This window comes from Panulirus ornatus, chromosome 3 (assembly GCF_036320965.1).
Source record: "Panulirus ornatus isolate Po-2019 chromosome 3, ASM3632096v1, whole genome shotgun sequence".
NCBI classification, from domain to species: Eukaryota; Metazoa; Arthropoda; class Malacostraca; order Decapoda; family Palinuridae; genus Panulirus; species Panulirus ornatus.
The window spans coordinates 14355854-14378890 of NC_092226.1; the positions used below are offsets into that span (position 1 = coordinate 14355854).

At 44.6% G+C, this 23037-nt stretch overlaps 1 protein-coding gene across 4 annotated transcripts in view; it reads right to left on the reverse strand.

Moving 5' to 3' along the window:
- The window catches only part of cpx (synaptic transmission protein complexin), a 472286-nt gene that overhangs the window by 282552 nt on the left and 166697 nt on the right, over window positions 1-23037 (reverse strand). For all 4 annotated transcript variants that reach the window (XM_071684301.1, XM_071684318.1, XM_071684325.1 and 1 more), the window contains exon 2: window positions 17765-18289. In XM_071684301.1, the coding sequence (XP_071540402.1) occupies window positions 17765-17801 (37 nt within the window). In that variant the 5' untranslated portion in view covers window positions 17802-18289. The remainder of the gene's footprint in view (window positions 1-17764; window positions 18290-23037) is intronic.

The following is a 23037-nucleotide window of genomic DNA, read 5'->3' on the forward strand; positions in this document are numbered from 1 at the left end:
TCCACCACACTACCACAGGGCCGTCCTGCATGGCCGGGCCGGGCCGGGCCAGGTAGGCGGCCGCCCGTGCCACCACACACACCGCCACCAAGCACTGAGCTCCTCCGTTGTACCACGGCGGCGCCAGAATCTAATTAACCTATCACTCCCCAAGCGGGTGGTATCCGTCTTCATTACTTGTAACTTTGAGGCTGGCTGGGGAGAAACCAGGGAGAGGTTGGGGTGAGACGGGAGGCTGGGGAGAGGGTGTGACGGGAGGCTGGAGGTTGGGGAGAGGATGAGACGGGCTGGAGGTTGGAGAGAGGATGAGACGGGCTGGAGGTTGGAGAGAGGATGAGACAGGGGCTGAAGGTTGGGGAGAGGATGAGACGGGAGGCTGGAGGTTGGGGAGAGGGTGAGACAGGGGCTGGAGGTTGAGGAGAGGGTGAGACAGGGGCTTGGGAGCTTGGAGAGGATGAGACGGGAGGCTGGAGGTTGGGGAGAGGACGAGGCGGGAGCCAGGGCACAAAGGACACACCCAGGGTGTTGTAATAGGGGAGGAGGCTCCGGATGAAGTCTGGCCTGACACCAGGCGATTCTCGAAGTGAGAGAGAGAGAGAGAGAGAGAGAGAGAGAGAGAGAGAGAGAGAGAGAGAGAGAGAGAGAGAGAGAGAGAGAGAGAGAGAGAGAGAGAGCAGGACGGTGATGAGTGTGATAGAGATATCAAAGAGACGGAGGAGGAGGAGGAGAGGAAAAGGAGAAGAGGAGGAGGAGGAGAAGGAAGAGGAGTTGAAGGAAGCTGACAGGAAGACAATGGGGGTGATGTCATGAGAAACGTTTCCATCCTACCCTAACGTACTCTGACCTGACCTGACCTGACCAAACCTAGCCTAGAAAAACGTTGAAGGGACGAATCTTCAGGCGATCATCTTCATCGACTCCACACTTGGTGTCAGGCACACGACGGACGTTAAGAGCAACGAAGAGGTTTATGACATAATCATACCTGATGCTTTTATGGCAAGCGCAGCTCTCTCTCACCTGGAGAGGATTATGTTAGGGAAGCTGTTGGCTTTCCTGACACTGAGAGGGACTATGGTACGAGTCGAGTGGCTCTCTGACACCGGCGGAGACCGTGGCTTGAATAAACCAAGTGGCTCTCTGACGCCACCAATAGGAGACTCAAGGTATACAAGAGAAAGAGGAAGGAATTCTCAAACAGCAAACGGACCACTGGATCCTAACGAGGCTGGATGTGACAGTGGAGGAAATCAAGGGACGCGCAAGATGAACAAAGGTGAAGCTTTTTCCCCCACCCTAGAGGACAGGGATTAACGACCCTTCCTCCCGAGTTTTCCAGCACGGCAGGAGGCGTCCCTTTGCAAAACCCGACACTCCCAGACCCGGTAACACAGAGGAGAGAGCCCCATGGCTCGGCCGTATGGCGAGGGAGTAAAAGCGACGTTCGAGAGGGAGATTTCGACTCTAATTTCCAGGTGAAAGGCGTGATGACCCCCGAGGGATGAAGGAGATTCAGCTGAAGTGTTGTCAGAGGGGAGCTTCTCCCTGCTGACGGGGAGAGGGGAAAAATGAGGAAGAGAAGACGGGAGATGGACTCCCCTATGAGAGAGAGGGGAAAAAAAAAAAAAAAAGACTGAAGGAAGGTGTAAAAGTTGGAGTGTTGACGAGGCTGCTTGAGATAGGTTGACTGGAATGTTTGGATAAGAGGAGGAGGAGGAAGAAGAGGAGGAGGAAGAAGAAGAGAGGAAGGAAGAGGAAACGTGGATGGAGGTTCCTTAGCTTGTCCATGTCTCATTCCAGGATTAATTTTCTTTTCTACTCTTTTTTTTTTGCCACATCTACATTTCAGACGACTACTTCATGGGCCATGAATCTGTCAACACCTCCTTACTTCTATCTGGTTCAGACACGGTCCTCCGACTCCCCACCCACTCCTCCGTCACTTCAGAAGACTTGCAGAGTTCCACAAGAGGCGAGAGACACGGAGGGCTCAGAAGATACAATATGACCAACGAGGCACTCGACAAGTTAGGAAACTGGAAGGAGATCAGGGAAGCGGTTAAATGAGTGGATCACAACAGGAGGGTCGCGCCCCCGCGCGCTCCCCCTGGTAAGTTCAGGCGATGGGTTTTAGCCAGAGGGTCAAGCCTTTGAGGACCGGTGACGGACATTACCCTGGAGCCTTTGATCATAAATCCAGGTAGTAAACTGGCAAGGGGAGGGGGGGGGGGGGAGAAAGAGAGTGGTGCGAGTACGAGCATCACAGGGGAGAGAAAATCCAATTTGACAAGGTGTGCCAAAGTCCTCCGGCCGGTGAGGGTGTAGGCATGGGAGAACAGTAGGAGGGAGAGAGACGCGACGCTCCGCAGTTAAAAAAAAAGAGGACAGAAAAGGATAGGTAGGTCGAGGGAGAACAGCGGCGGTTGTGATGGGGATTTCCCGTTTCTCTGAGGATTTCATACGGGGGGGGGGGGAATAGAAGGAAAAAAAGAGGGCGCTTTACGAAAGTGGAAAACACGGATGAGTTATGACTGACGCACAGGGGAGGCCAGATGGCAGACCTGATCGTCTAATAACGAGGTTATCTGCTAAATGACAGTACATGGGAAGGCTACAGATGAAGACCTGATGGTCTGTGACAAGGGTATCTGCTGGAGGACTGTATCTAGGAAAGACAGATAACAAAAGACCTGATGGTCTGTGACGAGGTTTTCTGCTGGAGGAGATCTCGTACGAGGGAAGTAAAGATAACAAAAGACCTGATGGCCTGTAACTAGGTTATCTGATGAAAGAGAGTATATAGCAAGGACTGATAACAAAAGACCTAATGGTCTGTGACCAGGTTACCTGCCCGAGGACAGGACAGGAGAAAGACAAACAACAAAAGACCTTACGACCTGTAACGATTTTAACTGCTGAAGGAGAATACATTCGATTTACAATCACGCCAGGACCTCATCCTAAGATATAAGACTCCTAGCGTCACCCAAGACCTCCTTCGTGAGCCTCCTGCACCCAAGGACTGTGCGCTACTTCCAGTAGCAAGAATATGTGGACTTCTTTGGGGAGAGGAGGTCTTTGACGAGGGTAATACTCCCAGTGCTACAACCTAGCCACTTAAAGGTAACTTCTTACTCCCAGTGCTACTTCATCATTCAAAACACCGGTAGCACCAGGAGGGACAAATGACAGAAGACCTGATGATGTGCGACGCGACCATCTGCTGGAAGACACCAACAGTAAACCCGAATTCCAAATTTAGATACATGGAGACATGAGGGACGAAAGCTTGTGCTCGCAAGATGCTCTGGATGGAGTAAAGAAGGTCCCAGTCGTAGAGGAGGAGGAAAAGGGAGAGAGAGAGAGAGAGAGAGAGAGAGAGAGAGAGAGAGAGAGAGAGAGAGAGAGAGAGAGAGAGAGAGAGAGAGAATTTCAGAATCAAGCACCACTTTTCAAATTTACTTCCAGTTCGCTCCGTTTTTTAAATGTTTTAAATTTACCGCCATTTAAACATGGATTTCCAAGAGGCTTTTCCCTATATATATATATATATATATATATATATATATATATATATATATATATATATATATATATCCAGTCGTGTTTTTTTTCATGACAGTACCCGAACATGACATGGGCAGCTGCTGCATGTCCTAATTATCGCCATTACGGTTGACGGAAGGAAAACTTATAGTACAGGGAAACGCAAGAAGCCAATTATAGCCCCGGAGGTATTTATAGACGACACCTCTTAAAGATGGCATGGTCGTGGGGAAGAAAAAAGGGGGAAAGACGAGCGACGGAGGAGAATTCCACAGATTCGCCGTCCGAGGAAGGAAAGGAGGAGGAGGTGGTGTCGTGAAGACGGTCAACACTCGTGTGGCTGGTCCCCACACAGCATCTACGGGAAGCAGCGGGGTCAGACCCCGTCAGTGTTCCTTGGGGGGGGGGGGGGGGGGGAAGTAACCACAGTGGCTGTTGAGAGGTCGGTCAGTCAAGAGAGGTCATGGGAAAAGGAGGAGGAGGCAGAGGAGGAGGAAAAGGGGCAGAGGAATAGGAGGGGAGGTGGTAGAGAGAGAGAGAGAGAGAGGGGGGGGGGGGAGAAGCGCTGGGAGAGGAATACAGAGGGATGACGACGGAGTAAAGACGAAAGGGGAAGAAGAACGTTGGATGATGGAATAAAGGGGGGAGGAAAAAAAAAAAAAAAGGGAAAGAAATGGAACGGGAACGGAAGCATCATCAACCACGACCACGAGATATGGAAGTCATAGATCCGCAAGACGCCTTTCGTGGTACGTGGGAATCTTTGGCTGGGCGTTGGAGGACGAGATCTCGAGGCGGCTCCTGGGCAGGGTTGCTGCTGTTTGGGAAAGAGATCAAAGTCATGCTGCTGCTCCTCCCTCCTCCTCCTCCTCCCTCCTACCACCTGCCAGGGACCCTAGACGTCTCCACACCTGGGGATTACAAGGGGCGTCTTTGGCCTTACAAGAAGGGTGATGCCAGGAGAGAGGACTCCTTCGCAGCGTAATGATAAGGTTCTTGAGAATGAGGAGGAGGAGGAGGAGGTTGCTGAGTGGTAGGGAAAGAGGGGTACTGAGATAGCAGGCTGCCTAGCTGGCAGCATAGCGGGTCGACATAACGTGATATGAAGAGAACGTAAGAAATACGACCCCAAAAAAACATATCAAGTTAGAACGCGACGCTTGCGTACTTTATAAGAGAGATATTGACGTAAATCCCTGATGGGCGTACGAGAGAAACGTGGACTGAAGGATGTTAGGTTATATACATGTAACCAAAGGATCGCTTTCCGCATAGGAGGCTCCTGCGATACAAGAATATACCACATGGAATATGAAATACGAAAATTTCGTGAGTATTGCCTTCGTGTCTGTGTACCTCATGAACTGAAGACTCACGAAAGCGCCCAGATCTTTGCATCCCATTTTCCCTATAGTTAACTGTGTGTGTGTGTGTGTGTGTGTGTGTGTGTGTGCGTATATATATATATATATATATATATATATATATATATATATATATATATATATATATATATATATATATAGTATTGAGATTAAATTTTAAATCCTCATATTATTCACAAATCACTTCCATATTACATGTAATCTTAAAAGCTTAGAAATTATACATGATCAGTATCGGCCACTGTTCATGCCATGACCCTAGTCAAATTTCTATGTGCTCAGAGCGTCGTCCAACTTTCAGTCCCCAGAACGAATGCTTCTAATATCTCGAGTCCACACGAATATCAATCCAATATTCCGCTTACCGAATACTATATTAAGATAGAGAAATATAGAAATGAAATTCCATACGAGTTTTAATTTTTTTGAGAGGGTTATCTTGTCCTTGACTCAATTTCCATCTTCAAAGAAATAAAGGAAACATTAACCTTTGGGCGCTAAGAAGCGTGGAGTCATTTTTTCTCCCTCAGTTAAATTGGAATGTGAGAGGAAATTGGGCTTATGGCAAGTAGGCAGCCACTTTTCTCCTCTTTTAAACCGGAAAATGGGTGAAAACTAGGCGTGAAGAATGAAGAAGTCTGCACTGACGAGGAGGAACAGGAGTGAAAATGGCGTGTATGGAAGCATGAGGCCAATTTCTTCCTGAGGGAAATAGGCTGCCAATTTTTCCTCAATGCAATTATAAGTGAAAAAAAAAAATTGGGTTTAAAGCAGTGTGATGGCCAATTCTCGCCTCCTTAAGAGTCTGCACTAAAGAGGAGGGACACGAGTGAAAATAACGTGTATGGAAGCACGAAGCCAATTTCTTCCTGTGAGAAATAGGCTGCCAATTTTTCCTCAATGCAATTATAAGTGAAAAAAAAATTGGGTTTAAAGCAGGCCAATTATCGCCTCCTTAAAGCACCCAGTACAACGGGTCAAGCTATTCACACGGAAGTGGAACGAACCAACTTCATCATCTTGCTTCCAGTTTTACTCCCATGATCAGTCTGTCTTGCATCTTCCTCCCACCCAGCTTGTCTTAGCAAGGAGTTAGCACCCACCTTGAGATTGCACATTCCTGTCAGCAAGTCAGATATTATACTTTCTCTCTCTCTCTCTCTCTCTCTCTCTCTCTCTCTCTCTCTCTCTCTCTCTCTCTCTCTCTCTCTCTCGCACCGACTCGCATCGACCCCAGTCATCCTATTGTGTACTTGGTTCAAACTTTTCCAGCACACTGGCTCTCGCTCTCGTTTTCTTTCTTTTCTTTTTTTCCCCCCCTCCGAGGTCTCTTCCTCTTTTTTTTTTTCTCTCCCCTCCGAGGTCTGCCTACTGGTGTCCTTCATTCTGACGAAGAAGAAGAAGCCGCCACCACCACCACACAGGCATATAAGTGATATGGTATCCTGTGCTGCCATCTGTTATCTCAACCTGTATCCAGCCTCTTTTTTTCATCTTTTTTTTTTATAGGTTCAAAAGTTTCCGATCCCTCTATCGAATTCTTAGGTGGTCCTCGATCCTGACTCGACCTCATCTTGTTTTTCAGACGTAATTTCTCTCTTGAGGGTTTTTCATTTCAGCTGATTTTCATAAACTTTCGTCTCTGGTAGTTAATGTTAACATAAACTTTCACCTCTGGTAGTTAATTTCAACACAAACTTTCGTCTCTGGTAGTTAATGTTAAATTTTCGTCCATGGTTGTTAATGTTAACATAAACTTTCGTCTCTGGTAGTTAATGTTAACATAAAGTTTCGTCTCTGGTAGTTAATTTCAACACAAACTTTCGTCTCTGGTAGTTAATGTTAAATTTTCGTCCATGGTTGTTAATGTTAACATAAACTTTCGTCTCTGGTAGTTAATGTTAAATTTTCGTCCATGGTTGTTAATGTTAACATAAACTTTCGTCTCTGGTAGTTAATGTTAAATTTTCGTCCATGGTTGTTAATGTTAACATAAACTTTCGTCTCTGGTTGTTAATGTTAACATAAACTTTCGTCTCTGGTTGTTAATGTTAACATAAACTTTTGTCTCGTTGTTAATGTTAAAGCTTCGGCCTCGTAAATTGACCTCGCGTTAAATTTCGTGTTAATATCAATCTTTTTACTTTAAACTCAAACTTGTTTAACTTTATATTTGAATTCAATCGTTTGGAATTACATAGAATATCTAACAACTTTTTTTTTTTCATGATATGATATACTATCACACCTAATGCCCACACACATTCATACCCCATGTATACAAATTAAATTCTCTCGCCAATTTCTCCTCGCCAAATTATATCTATCAGAATTCCCTTCCTTGTGGCAATTTCTCCTCGCCAAATTATATTCATCAGAATTCCCTTCCTTGTGGCAACTTCTGCTCGCCAAATTATATTCATCAGAATTCCCTTCCTTGTGGCAATTTCTCCTCGCCAAATTATATTCATCAGAATTCCCTTCCTTGTGGCAATTTCTGCTCGCCAAATTACATTATCAGAATTCCCTTCCTTGTGGCAATTTCTGCTCGCCAAATTACATTATCAGAATACCCTTCCTTGTGGCAGTTTCTGCTCGCCAAATTACATTACCAGAATTCCCTTCCTTGTGGCAATTTCTCCTCGCCAAATTACATTATCAGAATTCCCTTAGTCACAATGAATTTTATGTCGTTCATAAACAGATGTGGTGGGTGGGGGAGGAGGAAATGAATGGTGCCCATATCCATAAATATTAGAACGTGCGTAATAAACATATATGCAAATGAGATTACCGAGGGGGTTATTTCCCGTGCGTCATGTCGTAGGATGACAGTGATGCAATTCCACAAGCGTGGGACTATAATGACAATTCGTGAAAAGGTGATGGGTTCAGGGTGGGAAGGGGGTCTCTCTCGGGGGTTTACGGGATTGGGAGGGAAGGGTGTTTGGATTGTGTGGGATGGTGTGGGATGGGCTGGACCAGAGGATACAGTCATGGGGTAGGACCGTCATGCGGTCACTGTGTCATGGGGTAGGACTGTCATGCGGCCACTGTGTCATATGGTAGGACTGTCATGCAGTCAGTGTGTCATGGGGCAGGACTGTCATGCAGTCACTGTCATATGGTAGGACTGTCATGCAGTCAGTATGTCATGGGGTAGGATTGTCATGCAGTCACTGTGTCATCAGTACTGCATTGGGTCATTTAAGATATCAGTCTGTCAAAGGGATCGATAGATAGATAGATAGATAGATAGATAGATAGATAGATAGAGAGAGAGAGAGAGAGAGAGAGAGAGAGAGAGAGAGAGAGAGGACTACCGATGCCACAATAACACATTCTTGATGCTAATGATCAACACATCTTCACCTCTGATCCCTCTCGGGCCCCAGGAATCACTTACAAGAAACAAAGAAAGTAAGAACAACAATAACATACAAATATTTAGGAAGTCAATCAGTTGACAAGAAAATAAGTTTGCTTATCGGTTCATTCCTCCGTCCTATCCCTCGGTTCATTCCTCCGTCCTATCCCTCAGTTCATTCCTCCGCTCTATCCCTCGGTTCATTCCACCTTTCTCTCTCTCGGTTCGTTCCCCCATCCCACCTCTCGGTTCGTTCCCACATCCCACCTCTCGGTTCATTCCCACATCCCACCTCTCGGTTCATTCCCACATCCCACCTCTTTCCTATAAGAAACCATAGACTCTGAGCCCCAGGGCTAGTTCGTCAGTGACCGTCATGTGTCTTAAACCTTCAATACCACACCATCTTCATTCTAAAGAGCTTAAGTCTCCTTTGAGCAGACGGGGAAAAGACAGTATAACATCAGTGGCATTCAGGCAACTCCAAAAAGACTTTTTTCCTCTTCCTCTTATCATTATTATCATTATTATTATCATTATTTATCCCTGGGGATAGGGGAGAAAGAATGCTTCCCACGTATTCCCTGCGTGTCGTAGAAGGCGACTAAAAGGGGAGGGAGCGGGGGGCTGGAAATCCTCCCCTCTAGTTTTTTTTTTTTCTAATTTTCCAAAAGAAGAAACAGAGAAGGGGGCCAGGTGAGGATATTCCCTCAAAGCCCCATTCCTCTGTTCTTAACGCTACCTCGCTAACGTGGGAAATGGCGAATAGTATGAAAGAAAAGAATTATCATTATCATTATACGTTTCTGGGAAAATAACAATTGTACAAGATCACAGTTTATACTCTTACTTCTGAAAGAGTATATGATGTCTGGTGATAAAACCCAAAACAGACATCCGAGAATCTTCTTTTGTTTTCCTAGAAACGCTCTAAGGCGACGTCTAATTGGACCAATAACAGAGCGAGCATGAGTGTCTACGTGTCCTGAGATGCGCGCTGTGACTGGCTGGATTTATACAAGGCACACATGGTCGGTCGGGGTCTCCCATTACGCGTTACAAGACGATCTGCGATTGGGCCAATCAAAAAACATTATATAATATAATATATATATATATATATATATATATATATATATATATATATATATATATATATATATTGGAAAGGATCACAATTTTGCGCGTTATCAAGTATATTCATATGAGTCCATGGGGAACTTATCGTGTTTCATTTTCGCCGTGGATTCATAGGTATATGTGTATATATATATATATATATATATATATATATACCGAGGTCGACGTGCTGTTAATGGATTGAACCAGGGCATGTGAAGCGTCATGGAAAGTTCTGTGGGGCCTGGATGTGGTAAGGGAGCTGTGGTTTCGGTGCATCACATATGACAGCTAGAGACCGAGTGTGAGCGAAAGTGGCCTTTGTTGTCTTTTCCTAGCGCTACCTCGCGGGAGGGGGGGTTGTGCTATTTCATTTGTGGCGCGGTGGCGACGGGAATGGATGAAGGCAGCAAGTATGAATATGTACATATGTATATATGTGTATGTCTATGTATATGTATGTATACGCTGAAATGTACAGATATGTATATGCGCGTGTGTAGGCGTTTATGTATAGACATGTGTATGCGGGTGGGTTGGGCCATTCTTTCGTCTGTTTCCTTGCGCTACCTCGCTGACGCGGGAGACGGTGATTAAGTATAACAATAGTTATAATAACTTGTATACGGCAATAGGGGAGGGAGGTCATGGTTTATAGAAGGTGTAGAAATAAGTAGACGTGGGTGAGCCGGGCTTGGAGGGGTTAACGGTCGTTAACCGATTCCGTGATTAGTGACAGGAAGGCAAATGAGAGGCCGTTGGATGTGAACGAGCTGTAAGGGGCGGCAGGTGGAATTTACGATCGTTTGTTGAGGGCGAGTGTGAGCTGACGGGAGGCAGGAAGAAGGGCTTCAGGTAAAGTGGCCAGAGTGAGTGGACCTGGAAGAATGGCCAGAGGGTGGAGATTCCAGGAGAGGTTGAGTGATGTAAAGGGAGCGGGAGTGGAAGGTACTTTGGGAAGTGGGGATTGATCAAATGTGTGTGTGGGTGAAGTGTGTGGCATGCACGAGGTGAAATGCGATCGTACGAGAAGGGTGGAATGATGGAACGAGGCATTCGTAGCTAGGGAAACAGAAAAGGGTAAAAGTGTGTGTGGATGGTATCGACAGAGTGAGTGAGTGAGTGCGAGTGAAAGGAGTGTAAGAATAAGCAGCGAAAGGTCGAAGATGAAAAAAAAAATGGTTCAGCTTAAATAATGGACAGATGATGTCAGTGAACTCTGAGAGAATCAGAAAATGTCTTGAAAGCAGGTGAATCATCTATCGAGAATAAGAAATTGGGATGACAATAATGAGAACGGATGCGCAAGTAGTAAGAGACAAAGATGTGGAAAAAAAGAAGAGAGAGATGGAATAAGCATTCTGAGGAACTCCAGAATGTGTCTGATGACAGAGAGGCAGTCGGGGGTGTTAGGCACGGCGGTGGTACACAGAGAGAGAGAAAGTCAAGGCAAACAGGTTACAGAGCAGAGAGGTGGAGGTGGTGGCGGTGGCAAAAAGCCTTACATAAGATGACATGTGACAACATGACGGCAGGACTGGATGTGACTGTCATTTAGTTTTGATCAAGGTATGGGGGGGGGGTGATAAGTGCTGTTGACTGGCTTCTCCTCACGATATCGGGCGATGTTCATGTTAACTGGCCATCTCCCTGGGCTTGTTCATCGACACCGCTGAAGGCGAGGTGCCCGAGGACTGCTGGCAAAAATGGGAAATAAGGACCGGATGGTGGTTCGAGTTCGAGTCGAAATGGGGTAGACCTGGAGAAAAAGGAGGGCTCTGAGTACTTGGGAGAGGACATGGCTGCCGAGGAAACCATGGAGAGAGAGAGAGAGAGAGAGAGAGAGAGAGAGAGAGAGAGAGAGAGAGAGAGAGAGAGAGAGAGAGAGAGAGAGAGAGCGCTACGGTCTTGCGTGCAATACGAAGCTGAGGTTACTGTCTGTCTCGGGGCAAAGATGGGTATGTCTGAAGGGTGCAGTATTACCGACAGTTTCTATCGAGCCATCGGGGCCTCTCAATCATTAAGAAACGCTGGGGATGAAATAGAACTGGAACTATGAGGTATACTGAAGGAGTGGGGAGGTGTGAGAGAGGGGAGAACGAATAACTTGAGCTGGAAAATACGAAGCGGTCATGGTAAACAACGAAATAGTCTGTGGTGGGGGCGCCTGACTGTAGAAGGTAGTCTCTAGCGCCGGTGCATTAAGCACGACAGATAAGAGGATGGTTGTGTGCAAATGAGGCCGCTGCTCGTTTGTTCCTGACGCTACCTAATTAAAGCAGGAAACACACACACACACACAAAGGGGAAGGGTGGGTGAATTGTTTGCATCTGGTCTGCTGAGAGCATTTGGTTAACTATACCGTACTGTGAGCTGATTATGAAGCTGGATCACCAGCCAGGAATAACAGGAAGACTTCTAATGGATAGAACATCTTAATGGAAAGGAACGAAGGACGCAGGTCAGTGAGGCCTTTCCAAAGTGGGTGGAGGTCACAAACTGAGTGCCACAGCGAGACAGAACTGGCAGGAGGTGGGTGTGGCCTCCCGCCTGAACATGTTTGCTGATGATGCAGAGGTCATGAGGGAAGTGGAACGCGAGGAGGACTGTGCCAGCTTACAACGGGACCTAGACTGGCTTCGAAGTCGGTGTGATACATGGTTGATGAAATTCAAACCCGAGTGAATGTGTGGCGTGATGATGAAGCACACTGGACTGGACGATGATTTCAACACGATTATCATCAAGCAGGAAATAAGCTTCGAGATTCTGTATGTGTGTGTGTGTGTGTGTGTGTGTGTGTGTGTGTGTGTGTGTGTGAGAGAGAGAAGGACTTGGAGAGGGGTTGACGTCATCTCTAACCTGTCGCCAGAATCCTACATAAGAACAACAGTTAAGGATTCAAACTGTGTGTTGGCAAATATTAGCATTTCAAGTATATGGGTAAAGGGAAATATTTAGCAAGTTGTTCATATCGCACACACGACCAAAACTAATTTCACAAACTTGGTCAGCGAACCTACAGAAAAAAAGAAGAGCTAATAAAGAAGGTCCAGAGGAGGGCAACAAAGAGTGTACCAGATTCAAGAGTGTTGATTAACTAAGAATGGATAAAAAGCCTTAAATCTGCCCACCATAAAAGAGAGAAGAGTGAGAGGTTACCTGATCATAATCTTTTTAAGCTCTTAAATCAGTGGGATGATGATGATGACGGTGAACAGTCAACAGGTCTTCGAGAGACGTGGCAACAGAACAACGAGAGAACATAATAACATGAAATTCAATACAGAAACTTTCCAAAAAAAAAAAAAACAAGAGAAGGCATAAACAAGTCCCATCACACTACGAGTGGTAGATAAAAAACTGAACGAGTGCGCGGTAAATGCCGACTTAATACAGGTGTTTGTAAGGTCGTATAACTACCGAGATGGTTGAAGAGATGCGAGTCCCACGAGTGTAAAAAAAAAAAAAAAAAAAAAAAAACTCCCTCTTCGTACAGTACCGATAGGTAATTACAGCCAGACAATCCCACACTTGGGATTTACCTAAAGCAGCAACAATCCCACACTTGGGATTTACCTAAAGCAGCAACAATCCCACACTTGGGATTTACCTAAAGCAGCAACAATCCCACACTTGGGATTTACCTAAAGCAGCAACAATCCCACACTTGGGATTTACCTAAAGCAGCAACAATCCCACACTTGGGATTTACCTAAAGCAGCAACAATCCCACACTTGGGATTTACCTAAAGCAGCAACAATCCCACACTTGGGATTTACCTAAAGCAGCAATATGGTCTCTAAGAAAAAAAAAATAATAACATCAACAGGCGATGACTAAGTGTATAATCTCACGCTCCATTTTCTTACATTCTCAATAGTTAAACTGTTCACAGATCAAATGAACCGCCGTATGAAGCACCAATTATATCACGTGAGGTAATTACTGCGTCGTCGTAATTAGCGCCAGAGACCGGTAATGAGCTTACAGAACCCTCCCTCCTCACTGGTGTGAATAATTAAACACATCACAAGCCTCACCCATCTAGATCTGAAGGTGGGGACTGACGTGGGCACAGAGGTTCTATCTGTAGCTGAGGCCCAGTTAACTACACTCCCTTCGGCTGCCATGCCGCTAACGACAGTCGTAATTGCCCACCCCCAAAGACCACAGTTTGGAGGCGCTAGTCAGCCCATGAATTCATCCATGTGGTCAATACCCTCTGCCTTGACCTCTGTGAATCATGAGCAGTTTAGAGGTAGAATATTTCATGCAGTAATATCTCAGATCAAATACTTTCATCTTTCAAATCCTTTCTCTTCTTTAAATTTCTTTAAAATATTCTATTTTTCGGTTTAACCTTCCCTCATCCACCCCTTCTTAGGGAGGACTCCTTAGCATGGGCCTCCTGCAGCCTCGAAGCTGTGCTCCGAGCAAGGACTGAGGACAAGATGGACTTGGAAAAATAACGAAAATAAAAACGAATACAATTGCCTTATCTTCTTGACGAAGAGATTCGACCTTACGATCCCAATAAAAAAAAAAATGTATATAATATATATATATATATATATATATATATATATATATATATATATAAGTTCGTCTCTTATGACTTTAAAGACTCGGGCTACTTGGGAGACACTTGAATTCCATGACAGTTCCGGGTCATGCCCAAGTACCTTGGATGAAAAAAAAGGGGGGAAAAAAAAGAGGAGAGTCGTACGCGCGCGCTCGCGCGGGGGTTAGATGGCCTGGGCTGGGCTGGACTGGGTCTTCAGGAACGAGAGGAGGAGGAGGAGGAGGAGGAGGAGGAGGAGGAGGAGGAGGACGAGGAGGAGGAGGAGGAGTATGCCTTCTTTCCCTGGGAAAACGTTCCTTCGAGATCGCGGTCTCCTCGTCTTGTAATTAGGTTCACCTCAAGATTTATAAGCACCTCCTTCCGTCTAATGCAATCACTACATCCCTCCTCTCTCTCTCTCTCTCTCTCTCTCTCTCTCTCTCTCTCTCTCTCTCGGCCCTCAAGTCCCCAGTAGTCTCCAAAATGAGCTCCCACCATTTTGGAGCTTTATCAAGGACCCTCTCACGGGTCTCTCTCTCTCTCTCTCTCTCTCTCTCTCTCTCTCTCTCTCTCTCTCTCTCTCTCTCTCTCTCTCGAGAGAGAGAGAGAGAGAGAGCTCTACAGGAGTGTCCACCGAGGTCAAATCTGAACTCCTCTTGAGTCCAGAGCGCTGGCGAGCGTGAGGGAGGTGGTTCCAGGAGAGCACATCTTCACCACACAACATGGGATGTGGGGTACCACCATCTGCAAGCGGGGCTTGCGAATGCTTCTTTCATTTAAGATCTGAAGCAATATACATGCAGAGCTAAAATAGATTCAGGTGCAGTATATCGGGAAGTGCTTTTTCTACGAGTGGTAAAAAATAATGAAAAATAGGGAAAAAATGTATATACATGGTGTATATGTATACTATATCTATATGCATGGATCTATACATGGACTCATAGGAAATATATATATATATATATATATATATATATATATATATATATATATATATATATATATATATATATATAATCTAAAAGTTTTCGGTGATAACGTCTCCACATCACAACGAAGAAAACGGAATCGAATCGATGGAATAACTATTTTAGACCGGCCACCTCTTCAAGGCAAAACCATCTTCATCTAACACATAGAACGCAGGAGTACGTACACTGGCTCTGAAATATGTCGATTCAAGATGGGTTAAAAGATGACCCAACTTGTAACCTGACAAATTTGTCACTTTCCGAGTTAAAAGACGAAGATTAAGAAGACGGAGAGGAAGAGGAAGAAGAAGAAAAGGATTATAAAGTTTATTCGAAATGAAAACAAAAGTGATATCGTATGTAACCTAATGACAATTGTCTGATATCACAACGAATGACATTAAGGATATCTTTATGACTCAAGTCGTGGTTACTTCTTTCATTTTATCTCCCTTTAGGTTTCCCGTACGAACAAGAGCCATATATGTGGTCGTTGCAATTTTCAGTGAGGCGACGAGTCAAAAAAAAAACATTTACCGAGGACTTTTGCTTGGTAGTTTTATATATAAGACCAAAGACACTGATGGCACTTGGGATCGTGAGTACAATTAATCCCTTTCCTTTCAGTACTTTTAAGATTATCAAGAGAGAGAGAGAGAGAGAGAGAGAGAGAGAGAGAGAGAGAGAGAGAGAGAGAGAGAGAGAGAGAGAGAGAGACTTGCAATCTCCCTTTGACCTGACCTTCAGTGGAGTTATGATTTTGACAAAGCCAACGGGGGGGGGGGGGGGAGGTTTACAAGTGACCCTTGACCTTACCGCCCCGGATTAAATCCATGAAGTATCTGACCAAAGAGTCGAGAATATGGTCTTAATCACTTACTAATCGCCTTACCGCTAAGGACTAATCCTCCTCCTCTAATTGATCCTAATTCTTTAACGTCCCCGAGATTAAACCATGACTAAAATTCCTGTAAAAATTTCAATTAAAGAAATAATTACGTGCCCTCCAGCTGTGGCATGGCATGAACTCTGTTTACTCTCGTGACGTCACACATACGACACAGGATGACGTCACGGCTCTCTCACATCCCCGGGCGCTGGAGGAAATGGTTTGTTTACATCCGCGGTTCTCCTCCTCCTTCTTCCCGCCTCTTCTGGGATGGTGGCGGCGCTTTCGTGTTTACACCCGCGCATGTCATCCTCCACCGCGGCGGTAGCATTGAAGGGCTTGTTTACAACCACTGGGGGGGTGGGGGGGATAGTGAGCCTCTATCCACAGACATATGCTGTTCATTTCCGCGCAGGGAAAAGTTATATATTTTTTTTCCTTTGACGCCCACGCCACCATGGCTATCAATATACGACAAAGGGGGAGCGCTTTTCCTCCAGTGGCGTGAGACGATGAGGGCGAATTCAGCGCGACGGTGCACGTCTTGTCGTACAGCCATGCTGGAGGAGGAGGGAGGGAGGGGTGGTCAGGTCCAGTAAAGGATATGGACCGAATTTTTTTTTTAATGTGGACGGAAAGAGATGGATTCTCGTTTTCCACATAGCTCACTATAGAGCAAGTCTATCCCTCGCCCACCGCCGAGAGAACACGTAGCGAAGGTGCGAACATGACATCCTCCACGTCATTAGATGCTTGATGACGCTTCTTACTTCAACCTGAGCCTCCTCCTCCTCCTTCTCTTTATGGTTCACCAAACTGTGCTACCATGCGTGGTGCTATCTGGCAGCGCTGGGCACCAACCTGGCTAACATCACATCCCTCTCATGTGGACGAGAAGGCGAGGGAATGACGCCCCTCCTATATATATATATAATTAGGACCACCACCACCTGCCACCACCACCACCTGCCACCACCTGTGCCCGGCGAAAGGGCAACGCCTGACGCAACCACAGCTCCAAGTGCACCCACCCCCCACACGGAGGGGATCGATCCCCACGTTGGGGTGTTGCAAAGGGTTGAAGCCGGCCATTCAATGCTGACTGTGCTCGTCCTTAGCAGACACACGGTGCTGTCGCCTGTGATACTCTCTCTCTCTCTCTCTCTCTCTCTCTCTCTCTCTCTCTCTCTCTCTCTCTCTCTCTCTCTCTCTCTGTGCTGAGAAATGATAAAGTTTTATATATATATATATATATATATATATATATATATATATATATATATATATATATATATATATCTGAACTCTTTATCGATAGACATAATAATCTACAGATATATGATGCCATTTTCCCCTATAATATAAAAAAGGATAAAAATATAAAATCTAATATATAGAAAAAAATAATGGCCACAGCTGCCGGCACGGCGATGCCGTCGGCAAGGAGCGGAGGACCTGGGTGGTGTAGGTCAGGTCGCAGCCGCCTGACCTGTGGCTCTCCTGACCTCTGCTGGGCAGGCAAGGACACGCACGGGAACTGGGTCAAGGTTACGGATGCAGAGTGTGCTGACTGGGCAAGCATGATGGGTGGCAGAGCCTGTGCAGAAGGGGTTTGCGGAGGTATCATTAAGAGCAAATGTATATATATATATATATATATATATATATATATATATATATATATATATATATATATAGGGTTATTAAAGAAAAAGGTGTGTATATACATACATATACATATATATATATATATATATATATATATATATATATATATATATATATATATATATATTTACTGAACCGTGCTTGGGGCTACTCATTCCACGGGGGAGGAGGTCACAGTCTGTCATGCCGAGATAAGTCGAAGAAAAATACTGGAAAAAGAACAAACGGCAAAAGTATAAACATTGCTTACTGGTAACAGCGCTGACTGGGTTGAGCATTCCGAACATGATGAAGGCGTGGAGTGTCGAGTCTTTTTTTTTTCCCTTGTAGATAGATGGAGAGAGTTGAGAGCTATATAAGTGTCTCGGAGAGCAGGACAAGGGGTTCAGGAGGAGGAGGAGAAAGAGGAGTTGGCTCGGGGGGGTTGGGTCGGGTTGGGTTGGCTTCTGTGATCGTGTGTCGATGCTTATTTCATTTATACCTTGACCGCCACACAGACAGGGAGAAGATTTTGAGAGTTTTCGCTCGGTCGTCGCTCGGCTGGCTGGCTCTGGGTGGTGGTGGGGCTGCTGCGGGTCAACGAATGGTCGCCCGTGCCGAGGGAGTAATAGTAATAGCAGTAGGAGGAGGAGGAGGAGTAGTAGTAGTGGTGGTAATCAGTGCAGCAAGGAGAGCATGAACTGAAGAGGGCACGAGCAGTAGGAAATGACACACACACACACACAGCAGACGCAGGTACGGAAGAAGTAGCTCTCGCCTTCTCCTCACAAGATCACTGTAATGAAAAGAGGAAACCGTTTTAGGAATGGCTGGAGCGGTGTGTGCGTGTGTGTGTGTGTATGTACGTATGTATGTGCGTGCGCGCGGGTGTGTGCGTGTGTGTGTTCCAATCGTTCACACACCCACAAACACACAGACACATACACACACTGCCGTCCAAGGCGGAACTTTTAAGACACACACACACACACACCTTGGCGACTATGCACACAGCTGTGTTGTGTTTTTGTCAAACCTTTACATCAAATTCTTTAATTTTTTTCTTTTTGAGTTGTCAAGTTTATTTCTCCCCCCATAAATCATGGAAGGCATCAAATGGTGCAACTTGTGTGGAAGTGGCATACAACTGATTACACATATCAAATCACACTGGTCGTGGCTGGCTTCACGACAACCAAACTAGGGGTGCCCTCTCGAAAGACGCTTGGGTCAACTTCCATCATGAGATGTTCCAGGAACACCTCTCCCCCCTTGCCCAAAGAGGGAGTGGAAGAGGAGGAGGAGCGGGTCCTTTTTTTTTTTTTTCTGAATTACATTCACGGTAGACATCAATGCTCATCCAGGAAGGTAAGAGCATAAACATATTTCTCATACCGTAAAGTAAAAGAAAAAAAAAGATAATATATGAAAGATTACCTCAAATAGGATCCCAAAATCTCCAGCCACCACAGTTTCTGTAATAGTCAGATGAGAATAGTAGAAGTGGAGTAGATGAAAGATTACTGGAGTGGGATGAGGACGAGTGGGATAGGTGAAGAATGGTTAGAGAGTCACTGAAGAATAGGCAGAATAGCTAAAGGATTGGTAATAATACCTTCAAAGTAGATGAAGGAAGTAAAGAATAGGAGTAGTAGTAGTAGTAGTAGTAGTAGTAGTAGTAGTAGTAGTAGTAGAAGTAGCAGTAGTAGTAGTAGTAGTAGTAGTAGTAGTAGTAGTAGAAGTAGTAGTAGTAGTAGTAGTAGATAAGGACTGGTAGAGTAGTTAGGTGGCTGGTGTGGAGTAGTGACAGGAGAGATGGTATGGACCAGAGATGACCTATTCTTATTTTTCCCAAAATAATCATTTCCTTCTCTGAACTCCATTACTTGATCACGATGAAAAGAACAGAGGAAAAAGTCTATGAATTTTCCATCATTTTCGTAAGACCAGTGATCGCCCCTCCGTTGAACACCCTCGCTTAAGTCTGCATATATATATATATATATATATTATAATATATATTATATATATATTATAATATATATATATATAATATATATATTTATATATATATATATTATATATTATATATATATTATATATATATATTATAATATATATATATATATTTATATATATATATTATAATATATATATATAAAATCCTGGCTACAGGGGACGGGCTTCTGGCGTCGTAAAGTCGACCTTTTCAAGGTCTTCCCGCTCTCTAGAGGGGCGAGTGACCCACTCTCCTCCCCACACCAACCTGACCCATCCTTGGCCTTCCCAGCTCCCAAGCGACACACGGCTACACTTGCCTCACAAGGAGATTGCATTAATCGGATCAACCACAGATTCCACCCCATCCACACTCCTCCTCCTCCACCTCCTCCTCCTCCTCCACCTCCTCCTCCTCCTCCACCTCCTCCTCCTCCTCCACCCCTTCCTCTCCCCCCTAACACACACAAGGAGTGATCGAGGGGATTGGAGAGGACAAAAAAAGAGGGATTGGAGAGGACAAAAAAAGAGGGATTGGAGAGGACAAAAAAAGAGGGATTGGAGAGGACAAAAAAAGAGGGATTGGAGAGGACAAAAAAAGAGGGATTGGAGAGGACAAAAAAAGAGGGATTGGAGAGGACAAAAAAAGAGGGATTGGAGAGGACAAAAAAGAGGGATTGGAGAGGACAAAAAAGAGGGATTGGAGAGGACAAAAAAGAGGGATTGGAGAGGACAAAAAAAGAGGGATTGGAGAGGACAAAAAAAGAGGGATTGGAGAGGACAAAAAAGAGGGATTGGAGAGGACAAAAAAAGAGGGATTGGAGAGGACAAAAAAGAGGGATTGGAGAGGACAAAAAAAGAGGGATTGGAGAGGACAAAAAAAGAGGGATTGGAGAGGACAAAAAAAGAGGGATTGGAGAGGACAAAAAAAGAGGGATTGGAGAGGACAAAAAAAGAGGGATTGGAGAGGACAAAAAAGAGGGATTGGAGAGGACAAAAAAGAGGGATTGGAGAGGACAAAAAAAGAGGGATTGGAGAGGACAAAAAAAGAGGGATTGGAGAGGACAAAAAAAGAGGGATTGGAGAGGACAAAAAAAGAGGGATTGGAGAGGACAAAAAAGAGGGATTGGAGAGGACAAAAAAAGAGGGATTGGAGAGGACAAAAAAAGAGGGATTGGAGAGGACAAAAAAAGAGGGATTGGAGAGGACAAAAAAAGAGGGATTGGAGAGGACAAAAAAGAGGGATTGGAGAGGACAAAAAAGAGGGATTGGAGAGGACAAAAAAGAGGGATTGGAGAGGACAAAAAAAGAGGGATTGGAGAGGACAAAAAAGAGGGATTGGAGAGGACAAAAAAAAAAAAAATCAGGTCAAGTTGAAATTGAAATCACTTCAAAATCAGGTCAAGTTGAAATTGAAATCACTTCAAAATCAGGTCAAGCTGAAAGTGAAATTCCTTCAAAATCAGGTCAAGCTGAAAGTGAAATTCCTTCAAAATCAGGTCAAGCTGAAAGTGAAATTCCTTCAAAATCAGGTCAAGCTGAAAGTGAAATTCCTTCAAAATCAGGTCAAGCTGAAAGTGAAATTCCTTCAAAATCAGGTCAAGTTGAAATTGAAATCACTTCAAAATCAGGTCAAGTTGAAATTGAAATCACTTCAAAATCAGGTCAAGCTGAAAGTGAAATTCCTTCAAAATCAGGTCAAGCTGAAAGTGAAATTCCTTCAAAATCAGGTCAAGTTGAAATTGAAATCACTTCAAAATCAGGTCAAGTTGAAATTGAAATCACTTCAAAATCAGGTCAAGTTGAAATTGAAATCACTTCAAAATCAGGTCAAGTTGAAATTGAAATCACTTCAAAATCAGGTCAAGCTGAAAGTGAAATTCCTTCAAAATCAGGTCAAGCTGAAAGTGAAATTCCTTCAAAATCAGGTCAAGTTGAAATTGAAATCACTTCAAAATCAGGTCAAGCTGAAAGTGAAATTCCTTCAAAATCAGGTCAAGTTGAAATTGAAATCACTTCAAAATCAGGTCAAGTTGAAATTGAAATCACTTCAAAATCAGGTCAAGTTGAAATTGAAATCACTTCAAAATCAGGTCAAGTTGAAATTGAAATCACTTCAAAAAAAAAAAAAAAAAAAAAAAAAAAAAAAAAAAAAAAAAAAAAAAAAAAAAAAAAAAAAAAAAAAAAAAAAAAAAAAAAAAAAAAAAAAAAAAAAAAATAATAAAAAATACTTCAGGCAAAATCCATATTTACATAGGGCTAATACCCTCTATCACTTGGCCTTGTACCTCTGGTTATTCATGGGGACTTCCGTTGTTTTTATTGCGTAGGTATGTTTCCATCACAAGAGGCAAGAGTTTTGGGGGGAATTAAATGAAAAAGATGGGGGGGAGAATGAGGGGGGGGGAAAAGAGAGGAAAGAGGGGAAGAAAAAGAGGGGGGGGGGGGGAGGTAGGTTTTTTTTTTTTTTCTGAGGGGTAGGTTGATGGTTTTTGTGGTGGATGGTTTTAATCACAGGTTTTCAGCCTCCCAGGACGGGTAGGCGGAGGTGTTATGGCGCGCACGCGCAGTGGTCGCGTGGTGTGGTGTGTTGGTGGTTGGTCGATGTTTCGTTTAAACTTACAACAAATGTGACTGTTATAATGCATCACGAAGGGACTGGGATATTTACAGACCTGGGATTACGTAAAGGTTCACGAGCGCAAAAAAAAAAAAGAAAAAACAAACCCTTGTTTACTGAGCTGGTCCGGCGTGGGACCGTGAAGGGGAGGGAGTCAACACACACACACACACACACGAGGTGGAGAGATATATTCAAATCGGTTTATAATGTCTCCTCCCGAACTGTCCAGACGTCTGGGTCCAACTCCGCGTTGTTGAAGACTTGATAATCGACACTGCGGTCGTCGGGGAGACACTTTATAAGAAGAGAGAAAAACAACCTGCTGCTGTCATGATATAGTGAAGCCAAGTGACTCTCTCCGTTACCCAGGAGGCCAGACGCGTCTCCCTGTGGATGACTCAGGCCTGAGGGAGGAGCCTGGTTGGAGGGGAAGATGACACGAGACGGCAGCATGAGGAAGACAGCGCAATGTCATGTTGCGGTTAGGAAGTTCCTGCTATCTTCTGGATGTGAATGTTCATGCTCAGAGAGAGAGAGAGAGAGAGAGAGAGAGAGAGAGAGAGAGAGAGAGAGAGAGAGAGAGGCTTGTTCTATTTCTCATTCTTCATTTCAACTTAAGATAGCTCCTTAGACAGGAACACCTTTTGACATCCCTTTGCGTTCAACATCCTGTCCTCGGGAGAACGGACATGCCTCTTCCTAACTTTTCTACATCCCCGTTATGGGAAGAACAGCTCCTCCTGATGACATACTGTTCTTCATGCATCAGGAGAACATCTCCATAAACTCTGATGATTCGGTCAGGGTACACGCACTCTCGTTCAACCCTAATGCCTCTCAAACCCCATTTCGAACCAACCCTTTTATGAACAACCTCACAACCCTTCCCCTCCCATCCCCTCTGATGGCTCTGTGAACTCCTC